The sequence below is a fragment of the Carya illinoinensis genome, chromosome 5 (genome assembly GCF_018687715.1).
Source record: "Carya illinoinensis cultivar Pawnee chromosome 5, C.illinoinensisPawnee_v1, whole genome shotgun sequence".
Lineage (NCBI taxonomy): Eukaryota > Viridiplantae > Streptophyta > Magnoliopsida > Fagales > Juglandaceae > Carya > Carya illinoinensis.
Window position 1 is genome coordinate 29,650,025 of NC_056756.1, and position 15,352 is coordinate 29,665,376.

At 39.4% G+C, this 15,352-nt stretch overlaps 1 protein-coding gene across 1 annotated transcript; it reads left to right on the forward strand.

Moving 5' to 3' along the window:
• The first annotated feature begins 753 nt into the window (after nucleotides 1-753).
• LOC122310566 (FAD synthetase 2, chloroplastic-like) lies at nucleotides 754-14,590 on the forward strand. The gene is made up of 5 exons (XM_043124546.1): nucleotides 754-1,211; nucleotides 9,731-9,783; nucleotides 12,057-12,192; nucleotides 13,767-13,942; nucleotides 14,046-14,590. The coding sequence occupies exons 1-5, from the start codon at nucleotides 949-951 to the stop codon at nucleotides 14,546-14,548; spliced, it is 1,131 nt and encodes a 376-aa protein (XP_042980480.1). The 5' UTR covers nucleotides 754-948; the 3' UTR covers nucleotides 14,549-14,590.
• Nucleotides 14,591-15,352: the final 762 nt, after the last annotated feature.

Consider the following 15,352-nt stretch of genomic DNA (forward strand, 5'->3'; position numbering starts at 1 on the left):
GGTTTTGCCAAAAGGAGCGGTGCGTGATCCACACGTGTGAGTCAAAGTGTGAGTGCGGACCCTATGCGCCACCACTCAGAGGGCTCTGCTGTCGTCATGCATGACGTTTCTGGGGCAAGCAACTTCAGTCGCTTCAGGATCGACTGTCCGGCACACTCCTAGCATGGCGTGTGTCTTTCACGCACCATTACATCCTCCTTGCTCAATGTTTTTTCAGTTTTTAGTATTATTTCAAGTTTATGTTTTGTTGTATTTCTGTTCTTTCGATATTTCTTATGTATTTCTATTTTGTTATGTGTGTTAACGTAAAAATAAAAAGAAATAGACTATTAGATATGTTGTCTATAGTAAGAGTACCCTCTCCTCCTTTGGAGGATGGTGGGTGGATTTCCCTTTCCTCTAAAGAGGGATGAGGGTTGATACATTCTCATCATTTGGAGGTTGTGGGATTATTATTTCTGTTTTTGCATAGTATTTTAATCTCAGATTAATCGGGATTGAAATTTCTATTTTTACAAAATCTTATACCTCAAAATATTTTATCATTAGAAAGTTTATAGAAGTTAAGACAATATCCAAGAAATTTGTGTACAGAAAAACTCTAAATAAATGAGTAGTTTGATTTGTGATTTGAATTTTTTTCTGTATTTATCAATTATAATTATAACTCCAATTTTATCGAATGAAACCGAAGTGTATTTATCATTAGGAAAAAAAAAAAAAAAAACCAAGCATAGGTCATATTTTTCAACTGGAATTGTACGAAAAGAAAATGTTATCCGGAAGAATTGTTGATCAAACAATAGGGCCGATCCCGCACGACAATCTGGCACGCACGGACCGCCTGGCGCCTGGTTCTCTCTATGTAGAAGAGGAACCGAAGAGCACGTTTGTCGAGCCGATTCTTCGAAAACGCGACACGAGAGTTTTTTTAAGTTCTAGCAACTGATGATAATGTTGGCCGGTGGTTCTCGTATCGCCTACCACTTGCGAGAGTGCGACCATTGCTTCTTCGGTTTAGGTTTAGGGTTTTACCGCACCAGAATCATTCAGCTCTCCTTTGCCTCGCCTCCAAACCCTTCTTCTTCTACCACCGTTAACCCTGCCACTCATCACCTCCTGCGTCGATCGAAAAACACTTCATCTCCTCCTTGTCATCGCATCCAATCCAAGTCCCCTGGCGAATTTCCTACACTTTCGAGTTGCTTTAGGTTCGTTTCTATTCTATTGCGCATCTTGTTGATATTTGCTTGCATTCTGCTTGGTTGTAAGGAATTTTTGTTTGGTGTGATTGCGAAGCATGAAAATGCTGGCTTAGTTCTACATACCATTGATCTTGATGCAAAGTAAATTTTTATATGCCGGCTTACTTATCAGAAGTTAGACTATTCCATTGCTTTCTGATTGTTTTAGTTGCTGTTCTATTGGTTTTTGTTGTATTTATTATGAAATTTCGAAATTTCATGGAATAATATAGAATCCTGCACTCTGTGATGGTTTCTAGTTCTGTTTTCTTTTCTTACGTTTCAGGTTGGTTCAAATCTTGATGAGCCTCATGTCTGGTTTCTGAGAAAGATGTGTTGAAGGAGATTTAATTAAATAAGATTAGTTAGAGTGTGTCCACAATACTGCTCCCTGCGATCACTCTAAAAAGGGGCTTGTGGTGTGCAATATTGAATGTTGTACAAAACTAAGTGTCTCTAGCTAACATTAATTAGTTTTAGGTGGATTGACAGCACATTGTTCGACAAGATTCATACACTAGGTGGTCTATATGTGGTTGGCACTTATGAGGATGAAATGTGGCCTTCAATGCCAAAGCTTTTGGAAGTCATAAGGGGTAGCCTATAGATATATGTAGAAATTACATCAGAATGTTGAAGAAAAAAAATACTTGAGATTGAATTAATGCAAGAAACTTGAGTTTTAAAGTTAAAATTTTATTAATGAAGAAAAAGTGGTATGACCACAAGTGGAACTGCTTAACTTATCATAACATACTTTGGTGGACCATGCTTAGGTCCGCGGCTTGCACACCCACCCATAACAGCATTCATTGGTACCATGCATCTCTTATGGCCATTCTTAAAGCTTCTTTCATAACTTGTCTCTTATCTTTCTTAGCTTGTAGAACACATAATGACATAGCCTATTGTAATCATAATTGAAAACATATTATGATGCATGTAAAACATATAATAATATTACATTGAAATTCACTTTCATCATATTATAACTGGGTACGTAAAAAGGAGCTTTCAATAAAGAGCCGTACATAAATAATACTTAAAAAAAATATTGTTTACCAAACATGTAATGGTATGGTAATGCTACTATGTCTCCTTTTCAATATTTGAGTTCTAGGAAGAATAGTGTGACATACTCTCCGGGCAATGTCCTATGAACGCCCATTTAGTTGGATGGGATTTTTGAGAGAACTTGTGATTGAATCAAAGTTGTTCATTCTTGCTAAGGAAGGTAGGCAACTTCGTATTATTGAGAGAGGATGGAAGAATGAGCAAGAGCTATGGGTGGAAAAGAACATTGTCCAGTGGCTTTGAAAGGCATTGGAAGCATGTCTAAGTGGTGAGCAAAGGGAGGTATATAGCACCATCAGGGAGGGGCATCGTTGATTCCTTGCATAGAGGTGCTTCAATGGCAGGGGACGTTATGTAGCAGTGTCTGTGTTTCGGGAGGGTGGGAGGAAAAACTCCATTATCATTTCGGAAGGGGAAGGGGGTAGAGGATGGAGGAGAATGAGGGACGCGTTGGGGGAGTCTGTTCAGGAAGGAAGGGTTGCTGCCATGCATGGAGGTGCTTAGCCATGGAAGAAGTTGGAAGAGTCGAGTTCATAAAAGGACGCTTTGACCCAAGACGGAAAGGGGGGTGGCATGGAAAATTCTAACAGGTGTTGGCCTCGAGCCCCTCATGGTGTACGTTTCTTGGAAGTTGGCAGGGTGGTTGACAGAGGCTTGGGTTGGAAGTTAGAAGAATTGCAAAGACAGATATGGCAATTGCATAGGGAGATGTCTGATATGAAGGAGGTGGTCGAGAGAAATAAGGAAAGGGAAGAAGTTGAGATGGGCTGGAAGAGGCTGGGCCAAGACTAGAGGCCGTTGACAAAGGGAAGGGTAAGGAAAAAATTGAGGCCCGTGTTAAGTGGAGACAAGTACCTGGCCCGAAGTATGGGCCCTCGTCGAAGGCCCAAGGCCAGACTACTGCAGTTAGGAGAAATGAGAGGGTGGGCCAGAAGGATGGGCCGCACTTCCAGGGCCCATCGAAGGGCTTGGGTGCTCAGCCCAAGGCCCTTGCATTTGTGCCTAGCCCTGAGAGTGCGGAGCTGCGACCTACGGCTGAGTAGCTGCAACGGTCACCGGTGTAGGGGAAGTCGTCAGAGGGATCTCAAATACCGCCGCCGACGACAGTGGAGCTCTCCGATGACAGTCCACAAGAGTGGGGTGGCCAAATAAATGTGCTAGAAGGCACCAAGAACTCTCCGAGTTGATCGGGAGAGATTTTATCGCAAGTAATGGGATAGACTTCGCCGACGGTAGGACTAGAGTGATTTTACCGCAAGTAATGGGACAGACTTTGCCGAAGGTAGGACTAGAGTCTGTGGAGGTGGTGGAGAACCTCTCCAACCAGAGTTTGGAAGCAGTTGGAGTGGTGGCAAAGGTTGATGGGTATACACTGGACTCGGACAACGAGGATTCTTAGGGTATACATGATGAAATGCTCTTAAGGCCTTCTCAGGGTTGTTTAGGTCTTATCGGGGTGGATGACTATTCTATGGTTGAAGACACATATCACAAAGAAGGAGATCAAGGGGTGGAGGCAGTTCTGAATTATATGGTTCCTGTACAATTAGACGAGGAAGCTGTGCTTGATCAAGGGGTGGTTGCAGAGCAGATGGAGGAGGGTGAGCCAGTACCTTTAAACTTCATGCGTCCAGTGCAGCCCAGGGTTTCAGATTGGGTCTTTAACACGGTAAAGGATATTCAGCATTTGGTGGGACTGAGGTGTGAAGGCTATGAGGATCAGTTTATGGCTTTCCTTACAGTAATTGAAACAGGCCATCAAGAACATAGGAAAGTAGAATAGAAAAAGCAAAGAGAGCTGAGGAGGTTAAATTGGTCCATGAATTCGAAGGGGAGTGCAAGCAAGGACAGGTCTAAAGGGAAAGGTTTGGCATATTCCAAGTGAAACAAAAAATTGTATCGTGGAATGTTTGCGAGTTGAACGAGGTCAGTAAGTGTCTACAAATAAGACACTTGCTGCGTGAGTGAAAGGCGGACATAGTGTGTTTACAGGAGACAAAGTTGAAACTTATTAATAGAAAATTGGTGCAAAGTATTTGGAGCTGCACATATGTAGATTGGGTGTACTTGGCAGCCAAGGGGGCATCAGGTGGTGTTTTGATGATGTGGGATAGAAGAGTGGTGGAGAAAATGGAGGAGTTTATAGGAGTGTACTCGGTGGCTTGTCTTTTAGAAGCATGTCAGATGATTTATGTGGACTTTTACAGGTGTGTATGGTCCTCACTTAGACCATGGGAGAAGATTGTTATGGGATGAGCTGGCTGGTGTACATAGCTGGTGGGATCTCCCATGTTGTATAGGCGGAGATTCAATGTAACAAGATTTCCAAATGAGTGTTTTGGGAATAGAAGAATTAGGCCAGCTATGATAGAATTTTCGGAGTGCATCTTTGATTTGAATCTCGTGGACTTACCATTAGCGGGGGGTGCATGCATGTGGTTTAATAATCAGACATGATCTAAACTAGATAGATTCCTAATTTCACCGGAGTGAGAATGTCATTTTCCGGATGTGTGGCAAAAGAGATTGCCTCATTTGTGTTTGGATCACTGGCCTATTATGTTGGATGGCGAAGTAGTCCAAAGGCGGCGTAGGTACTTCAAATTTGAAAACATGTGGTTGAAGGCTGATGTCTTTGAGGAAAGGGTCAAGCAATGGTGGGCATCATATTAGATACAAGGAACCCCTAGTTTTATTTTTGCGGGTAAACTGAAAGCTCTAAAAAAAGACCTAAAGTTGTGGAATAGTCAATCTTTTGGCGATATAGGGGAGCACAAAAAAAGCAAGGAAATGGAGATCCAAGGGTTGGAAAGGATACAAGAAGCACGGTCCTTAACTTAGGAAGAAAGAGCTCTAAAATTGGGGCTGGAAGCGGAACTTGGAAGAATTGTAGTTTTAGAAGAGACATCTTGGCGTCAAAAGTCAAGAGCGTTATGGTTGAAGGAAGGTGACCAAAGCACTAAGTTCTTTCACAGAATAGCTAACTCACATAGGAGATACAACAACATTGAGATGTTGAAAATAGAGGGAGTGGAGTGTCGGGAAGAGCTAGTGATAAACAACCATGTAGTTGACTTCTTTGATCAATTACTTTCTAAGCAGGTGGGTTGGCGGCCTAAACTTGAAGGGCTTGGTTTTGATTCCATTGAACTTAATGAGGTAGATCGATTGGAGAGGCTTTTTGAGGAGATGGAGGTTTATGAAGTTTTGAGGCAAATGGTTAAAGACAAGGCACTGGGTCCTGATGGTTTTTCGATGGGTTTCTTTCATATTTGTTGGGTTGTATTAAAAGATGATCTCATGAAGGTGTTCCAGGAGTTCTACTCAATGGGGAAGTTTGAAAAAAGCCTCAATGCTACTTTTCTTGCACTAATACCAAAGAAGTTGGGGGCTGAGGAGGTTAAGGAGTTTCGGCCTATTAGCTTAGTAAATGGGGTATAAAAGATATTATCTAAGGTGTTAGCGAATCGTCTGGTGAGGTAGTGGGGAAGCTAATTTCGAAATCTCAAAATGCATTTGTTAAGGATAGACAAATCCTAGATGTGTTTCTTATTGCTAATGAATGGATAGTCATCTGAAAACTGGTGAGGCGGGGATTATTTGCAAGCTAGACATGGAGAAGGCGTATGACCTTGTCAATTGGGACTTTCTTCTTGATCTGTTGGGGAAATGTGGTTTTGGGGAGAGATGGTGCTTGTGGATTAGGTGGTGCATATCAATGGTGAAATTCTCCATCTTGATAAACGGAAGCCCAACTAGTTTTTTCCGTAGCACATGAGGTTTAAGACAAGGAGATCTGTTGTCCCCATTACTCTTTGATTTTGTGATGGAGGTGTTGAGCAGAATGTCCTTAGCCTTAGTTGCGAATGTTTTGGTGGCTGGATTTAAGATCGGCTCTTCGAATAGGGGACTTGTAAACATATCTCATTTGTTGTTCGCAGATGATACTCTTTTCTTTTGCGAAGCAGATCCTTACCAGATTCGAGTTCTGAAGGTCCTTCTTTGTTTTGAAGTAAGTTCCGAACTGAAGGTTAATTTGCAAAAATCAGAGATGGTGCCTATTGGAGGAGTTCGGCGTCTCAAATAGTTGGCTAGTATTTTGGGATGTATGACTGCGGTATTACCTATGACCTATATGGGGCTTCTGTTGAGGGTGGCCTCGAGAACGGCTCCATTATGGGATTCAGTTATTGAGAAAGTGGAACGTCGTCTAGCCGGATGGAAGAGATTGTGCTTGTCAAAAGGTGGTAGGATTACACTGATCAAGAGTACTCTATCTAATCTACCTATCTACTTTTTGTCATTGTTTCCTATTCCAGCAAAGGTGGCATTCCGATTGGAGAAATTTCAAAGGGATTTCTTGTGGGGTGCATTGGGAGAGGAATATAAATTTCACCTGGTTAAGTGGGAAAATGTATCTAACCCTATCTCGAATGGGGGCTTGGGCATTAGAAATATGAGAACCTTCAATTGGGTGTTACTAGGTAAATGGTTGTGGAGGTATCATAAGGAACCTGAAGCCCTTTGGAAGACGGTAATTGAGAGCAAATATGGGGAACTATGGGGGGGTTGGTGTACAAAAGAAGTGAGAGGAGCGTATGGAGTGGGTTGGTGTACAAAAGAAATGAGAGGAGCGTATGGAGTGGGTTTGTGAAAACATATACGAAGAGGGTGGGAGGTCTTCTCTCGCTAGACTCGATTTTGTCTAGGAGAAGGAAGCCGTATTAAGTTTTGGTATGACACTTGGGGTGACCATGTTGCTCTAAAGGAATCTTTTCCTTCATTATTCAGAGTTGCAAGAGGCATTGATGCCTCAGTAGTAGATGTAAGGGAAAGATTAGGCGAGCAAATCCAATGGAACATCAACTTCAGTAGGGCGGCACAAGATTGGGAGATGAGCAGTTTTGAAGCCTTTTACAACCTTTTGTAAAGGCTTGTAATGAAGGAATCTTTTCCTTCATTATTCAGAGTTGCAAGAGACATTGATGCCTCAGTAGCAGATGTAAGGGAAAGATCAGGGGAGCAAATCCAATGGAACATCAACTTCAATAGGGCGGCACTAGATTGGGAGATGAGCAGTTTTGAAGCCTTTTACAACCTTTTGTATTCTTGTGAACCGTGTAATTCACAGGATAGTCGATGGTGGATATCTGCAGCTATAGGCACTTTCTTGGTGTGCTCTTTTTATAAGTCTCTTTCTCAAGAGACACCTATCCAGTTTCCATGGAGAAAGTTATGGAGACATAAGGTGCCACCCAAAGCAACGTTCTTTGTGTGGATAGCATCCTTGGGTAAGATTCTCACAATTGATAATTTGATGAAGCGTAGGGTGATCATCGCAGATTGGTGTTATATGTATAGGAAGGAGGGTGAATCGGTAGACCATCTCTTAATACATTGTGAGATAGCAAGAGGATTATGGAATGAGGTTCTTGGCAGAATTGACTTGGCTTGAGTTATGACTGAGAATGTGGTAGGGGTTTTGGCCAGTTGAACAAATTTGAGAGGCAATCAACAGATAAAAGAGGTGTGGAAGATGATCCCCATATGCATCATGTGGTGTTTATGGCAAGAGAGCAATGAAAGGACGTTCGAGGACAAAAAGAGATTGATGGAGGAGTTGAAAGCTTTCTTTATTAGAACTCTTTGTAATTGGACCATAGCGTTGATTTCAATGGCTTAGAGTTACATGATTTTCTTATTTCCATGGCAACTATACATTGTATTGGGCTTTTGCCTATTCTTTGATGAATATAATTTATTTACTTATAAAAAAAAAATGATAATGCTACTTACCTCTTTGCTTCTATCGATAACAAACGCTTCAATAATCACCTACTTGAGGATGCTGGAAAAGGGTTGGATTTGATAGGGTGAGGCTGATTATTTTTTTAACCTTCTGAAATTGCCGCAGTTATCTAGTGTTAGGGATTGGTTTTCTTGAAGAACATCACATGGGATTGCTATAAAAGCTTTCCAGACTCACAGCAGCCTGTGTCTTTTCTAGATTTCAGGCCATACAGTCCTTTTAATGGACCTGAAAAACCTAATAATAGGGCTATACGAATTTAACTCAGTTTGTTTCGAAAAGGGGTTCTAGGAATCCTAATGACTAGGAGTTCTAGGGTATTGCTATTCTTTGGATCCATTTAGGAGACATAAATGGGGCTGGTTTCCAATTATCCCAAGCAAGGTGGGATCTCATACACCACCTACACGTATCACTTATTAGTCAGAATGGGGTTCACATCATGAGACACGCGTAATAAGAGAATGAAGAAAGAGCAAAAAATGTCCAGAAAACTAGAGAACGAATGACCACAAAATGAGTACACAACTAATGATAAAAGAAAACTATCTCCAATATCTACCATTTTGTTTTCCTTATCCTCAAAGCTTCGATTGTTTTTCTATTCTTATGATCAATAAAATATTATTTACCAATAAAAAAATTGGTTCTTTCTTTCCAAATACAGCAAATTAAGCAACTCTTGATCATCTTCCACATGGCTTCTCTCTGTAAGCAATCGAACTTCCATTTTAAACAAGCCAATGTTTCCACCATAGAGTGAATCATGACCCAATCTAGGCCAAACAACCCAAAAATGGCATTCAAAGAGTGATAGCCACCTCACAATGCAGAAAGAAATATTCTTTCGTTTCATTGCTTCTTTTACCCATGCAACACGAATCCATTATCAGGATTCGATCAGAGTATTTTATAATTATATGGGTTTACATAGAATTTTTTTTTTAATTGGCACCGGGTGTCCAAGAAAAAAGTCCCGACTAATCCCCGTGGTGCATAGGCCCTTGGCAAGGAGTTTCCCGCAAGTGTATCTTAGGTAATTCAAGGGGAAGTTCCCTAGTCCAATGACCCTCAGAAATTCTTTGCATCCAAGAGGATTCAAACCTTAGACCTGGAGGGAGCATACCACCAAGACTAAGGCCTTTACCACTTGAGCCAATCTTCATAGTATCTTGATTGGAAATGTATAATCTACAATCAGCTCCACTTACTTACCCTTTGAAAACTTGTAGGTGTTTAAACAGAATATTGGTTATAAAACCAGATATGTTTGGTGCCGTGCTTTCTTTTCAGAACCATTTTGTTTGGTTGATCTATGATTTCCACATAAATTGAACCATTCAATAGCAATTGAAAGAAGGTATTTTTCATATTGGACCCAAATAATTATGTCTTATTAAGTCGAAGTTTTTGTGAATCTGAAAAACAGAATTTTCCTTTATACCTTAGCTGTAGAAATAGCTATGAATTGAACTAATTGTTATTTGAATGTTGAAAAGGTTCTAGTATGGAATCGTTACTACACCACCCATCAATACATACATATGCTGCTTTTCATATGATATTTTGGTCAAGGATCTGATTTGCTTATGTTCTTGCAAAGCCAACAAGAAGAGGATCATGAGCTTCCATCTGAAGGATTGTCCCCCGTGTCAGGTTTCTTTCATCCTCATTTATGTAGTTTCCATAATTACCACCCATTTATATAACTGATGTTTTTAATTATGTGATATTCTAAATGGAAGAGCTTCTAGAGTATGTCTGCTGATCCATTTGTTAGGTTTCTTTCTAGGTGTTTCTCTATGTGCCGGGATAGTATTTTGATGTTAGATGTATTTGGGGAAAAAAAAAAATGTTGGTGGATTTATTATATTTAGAATGCTAAAGAGAATAGTATTTTTTCTAAGATTATATGCCAAGGGCTTATTGTCTCAAAAGCTTCCCCTTTTTACAATCCAATGCCTGTGGATCATGAGGTTCTAAATCTAGAGTCATTGATAACTATCAACAAATATCATGGGATGTGCGCATGTGGGATTTGAATTACATTTCTTTGATTATTCATGCTACGTAAGACTTTTATAGTTTTGCTCACATGTTAAAAAGCACAGTACAACCAAAAGAAAAAGTTAACATGTTTTTTGGTGCCTTCAAATTGGGAGTTACTTATTCATTGTAAAATTAATTGGCGGGGTCTTTAGTTCCAAATGATTCTGCAATTACTGTGATGAGAGCCTTGCCTACAAAATTGGACTAGTGAATGCTTATGATTTGTTGACTGTCCATATGGTCCTTTGCTTTTCATTTTAAGCAGAACTATCCCAATACTCTCTAAACTTATCAAAAGAAATAAAAACAAACTCTGGAAACTGAAAAATGAGATGGGTTAATGAACTACATAAAGGAATTGTTTTATACAAGTAATAAGAAATTTTATTAAGACACGTAAATAGGCATAGCCCAAGTATACAGGAAGTATAAAAGCGGAAACACCTAAATGCATGCTAAAAACTAGGAACTAGGAAAAGCTGAAAGAAAATCATGAATACTATCCCCATTCAATACAAGAACATTTGCCCAAAGACATAAAGCTTGGAAGAAAAACTCTCTGAATTCTCCTAACGAACATTTTCTATCATCAAAACACCGACCATTTCTTTCCAGCCATAGGCACCACATCAAACATAGAGGAAACATCATCCAAATTTCTGCAATGCGATGAGTACCCATAAATCCTTTCCAGCAAGCCAAAAGATCCACCACCCTCTTAGGCATCACCCAAGCAATGCCCAACCTGCTGAAAATCTCGTCCCAGAAAGTCTTAGCCACCTCACAGTGCAGAAACAAATGGTCAACGGATTCACTATCTTTCTTACACAAATAGCACCAATCTAAACAGATTATACAACACTTTCTCAAATTATCTGTTGTCAAGATTTTCCCAAGAGACACCAACCAGCAGAAAAAGCAACTTTACTAGGTGCCTTGGATCTCCAAATGCAGTTCCAAGGAAATTGGTTGACACAATGACAAGTCAGCATTTTATAATAAGAGCTGACGGTAAAAATAGAATTTCCAGCATGTTTCCAGCAATTTATCCTCCCTTCCCTGCACAATCTTCATATCATACAGCCTACGGAAAAAATCTGAAACAATGGGCATTTCCTAATCATGAGCATCTCTTATAAATCTCACATAAAGAAACATATGCTAGATGTTTATCTTTTAAAGAAGTTGGAGGACTAGATACGTTCAGTGAGAATGATAAATCCTGAATATATGAAAGCCAAATAAGGAATGAACCTTAAAATTTGACATTGCACTTATAGTATCAGAGTATTGAAATTAAAATAACTTATTAAAAAGAAAGTATAAGGGTATTGAAATTACTTTTAAAAAAAAATGTATGAGTATCCAATGTCTGTTTTCCTGCACCTACCTAGCCAGGTGCTCTTCTTGTATAGACCTTGTATACTTGAGAATCACGTCTTTGCTTATTTTGTAAAAATGACTTGTAGAAAAAAAGGCATCAGCGTGTTGAAATAATGCACTGAATTATGTTCAATTAAAAAACATAGTTGCTCTGCTCTTCCATCTCCCAATTTTAAGGAGAGAAGAGCAATGGCACTATGGAGATCTCCGTCTCTCCTTTTCCTTTCACCTGAAAATTTGACATCTAATAAATTTCTTAAATGAAGGCTAGTCTGTCTGTCTGTGTCAGGACAAGTGTGTTGAAAGTTGCTAGCGTTTGTTGATATATCATGTTAGCAAGCCTCTTGTCTCTTTCCATGTATACACACATGGGGAAGTATATATGTTGTGTGTGTGGTCTTTCCTATGAGATATGATATATTCTATAGACTTTTTAATGAAACGAATCGAATTTACTAAAAAAAAAAAACTAATGACTCCTTGTTTATCATTTCCAGGAGGAATAGTAGCATTGGGAAAGTTCGATGCCCTTCACATTGGCCACCGAGAACTTGCAATTCAAGCAGCAAAGGTGGGACCTCCATTTCTTTTGTCATTCGTTGGAATGGCTGAAATACTTGGTTGGGAACTTAGGTATGGATATTATGCATCTTTATTATCTGTTTTATTTCAAACCCTTTCTCCCTATGATTTATGGAGTGGTAGTCCATCGCCTTTGCCCTTGGACTTATTAAGAGTCTTGTTGCTGTGGTACGGAAAGGTTGGTTTTGTACCATGAGAGAAGTAAAATTGGTTGAAGTATGACTAATTGCATCGGTTTCTACTTCTATGATTAATAATTTTGCCTTGCGAATATTGATTATTAAGAAAAAATATAATGCAGGGTAGGGGAGGGTGGTTGCAAAATTAGAAGTGTTTATGTGGTTTTGTGCAGTTAATGGTCTTTTTTGACGACCAGAGTGATCAGTGTTGGTCAAAATGACCTATTTCCTAGTAGAAAAGGCTAAAAAGTCATTTGTACTTGAAGCTTGACAGGGTGGTGGATACTTCTTCTCAACTTTGGGATTGGGAAAGAAGAGTATGAAGTGGTAAAGTAATCCAAGTAAATACAACTAAGGCCCTAGTGGTTGGCACAAGTGGTAAGAGCCTTGGTCTTGGGGGGATACTCACTCCGTTTGTACTTTCTAAGGTTCAAACCCTTGGGTGCAAACAATTTTAAAGGCCACGTCCCATTGGTGAAAAGCCGATGATTTATCTGATTTGTGTGATATGGGCAAATTACATGACTCTTTTAAGACCAAAGTAAGGAAGACAACTAACAAATTCTTTAGCAATTTCCTCTCATGCGTTTTCAAGTTCTATGGAATTGGTAAGAAAGATAATGACGTATCCATTTGATTATGCTTTATACATGTTCATTGCTGATCGCTTATGGAATTGGGGTTGGAGTTGTCTGGTATCATTGTTTTGATTTATTTTTCTCTGAAGAAAGAAAGAACACTTGCTTACACTTTCTCATAGTGAATGAGCTCATGAGAGATTACGGAGAACATGCATATGGAATAATGGAAGGCCTGTGGGTAATCCCAGTTTTTCTTATCATTATCATGTTGACCTGGAATTTTAGGTGCTTAATTTTTGCTAAATCTGGATTGGAAGAAATCTTGCAATCATGTTGATAGGAAACTCTAAATTGTTCTCTGGAAAATCATAGCTGCGACATAAATATAGGTTTTGAATTTTGCTTGCACTTAATGGGCTTCTTCAAGAAGACCATGCATCTGTTACTGTCTATGCTGGTTGTGTTAAATTCATAGATTGATTCTTATGCCCAAGATGCCTATGTTTTATTTCTGAAACATAGATGTATCATTCTTTATTTAATCTTTGTGATGTAAGATAGGGCTTAGATTCAGAGATTAGGAGTTTCTGTAATTAGTGTGGGTGGAATTTACTGCTCTCATTTAATATTGTGTTACCATAATGGACGTGGAAGAGTAAAGTTGGCTATCTTTAGAGAATGTTGTCGTTTTTGCATGCAATTATAGCGGACTTGATAAAACTTTCAGTATTGTTTTTCCTCATTTTCTTAATAATTTTTATTATACTCTACATAGTATGGAAAATAGACAGCATTGATCTTTATAGTCGAGCTTTGAACGCCATTTCATTCACCAAATTAAATTATTTTTGTTACCTTTGAACAGGGCTCCCATAGTTGCCAAATGTGACCGGAAGCGGATCCTTTCCTCTTGGGCCCCTTACTGTCGTAACATAGCTCCAGCAGAGTTTCAAATGGAATTTTCCAGTGTTCGCCATCTTAATCCAAGGCAATTTGTCGAGAAGTTATCAAAAGAGCTTGGAGTGCGTGGAGTTGTCGTAGGTAAATATAATGAAGATTGCTGGTTTTGTTGCACTTTTTATGAGTAAAAAAAAAAAACTCTTGGTGACTAAAAAGTAGATGTGCTGATGTGAAATTTTGGCAGGTGAAAATTACCGATTTGGATATAGAGCTGCTGGTGATGCATTAAAACTGGTGAGGCTGTGTGAGGAGTATGGTATGGGGGCTTACGTAATAGAGTCTGTTATGGACAAGAACCATTATGCCAGAAATATGAACGCCAGTGATTCAAAAGAGAGAGGACAAGTATCATCTACTCGTGTTCGCCGTGCCCTTGCCGTAGGGGATATGAGATATGTTTCAGAGCTTTTGGGTCGTAAACATCGCCTTATATTGATGGCAAAAGACCAGGAAGGATTGACATACAACAGAAGTCGGGTGTCAATTCCAAAGTCATGCTTGCTAAATCTAGCTCCAAAGGAGGGTCTATATGAGAAGTGTTCTATTTTTATAGCTGAAGAGAAGCTGGTACCTTGTAAAGTAGTTATTGACACAACAAGTATCCATGTTGAAATGGATGAGGTAGATTCATGCATTATTGTTGGTAATCAAGACTTCCATTTCTTTCGTATTGAATTTGGTGATTGAGAAGCTTGATTCAGTTTAATACATTTTTATTTTCTCATCTCATTTTGCGTTCAGGTAAACTGTTCACAGATGAATTGTTGCATATACGTTAGGGTCTATAGGAAAATTGGAAAAATGATTATTTTAGCAGCATTTTTTGGAGCATCTTTGTAGCTTGTATAGTGTTATACTGAATGCATGATTTATTCATTGGATGAAAAAAATTTCTTTTCAATTACGGGTTGAAGGGAGGAACTCATTCTTATTACTGGTTTTGTTAGCTTGGTGTGTTGGTTGTGACTATTTTGTTTTGTTTTGTTCATGTGCCCATGCTGCGTAGGGGCATATAGAGTTCCATGCACACTAGTGTTTACTACATGGGCACAATTTATAAACATTTTGACAATCTTCGAAATTATGATGATGAAGTTCGTTGTTCAATTGTTCCTTTCAAAATCGGTGAAGTTTAATAGATGATATTTGTTAATTAACTGATCAATATCATTAATCTAAAGAGAGAACCTAGAGACCAGCCGGACTGGTCTCCCCTAATAACGAGCCTTCCAATACCATTTCGGCACGTCAGCAGTTTATTGTAATTACCATGTGCATGTCTACAGTTGATTGAGTTCAAACCAACCCAAACTCATCTCATGCTTCTATTCTTATGTTCTTCTTCGTATTCTAACCCCATTCATCCCTGACGGCTGAACATGACGAGCCATTGGTGAAGGAGCTCGACCACCCTAGCCGGCATGGATAGCTATTGAGTGGGTCACAACTACCAAAATGCGATCCCTAAACCTCGACGAACGGCAACTCGAT

Excerpts from the sequence above, each read along its gene's own strand:
- LOC122310566 (XM_043124546.1), top strand. The coding sequence starts at position 949 with ATGATAATGTTGGCCGGTGGTTCTCGTATCGCCTACCACTTGCGAGAG. Across the intron at positions 1,212-9,730 it reads ACACTTTCGAGTTGCTTTAG|CCAACAAGAAGAGGATCATG; the intron begins GTTCGTTTCTAT and ends GTTCTTGCAAAG. Across the intron at positions 12,193-13,766 it reads ATACTTGGTTGGGAACTTAG|GGCTCCCATAGTTGCCAAAT; the intron begins GTATGGATATTA and ends ACCTTTGAACAG.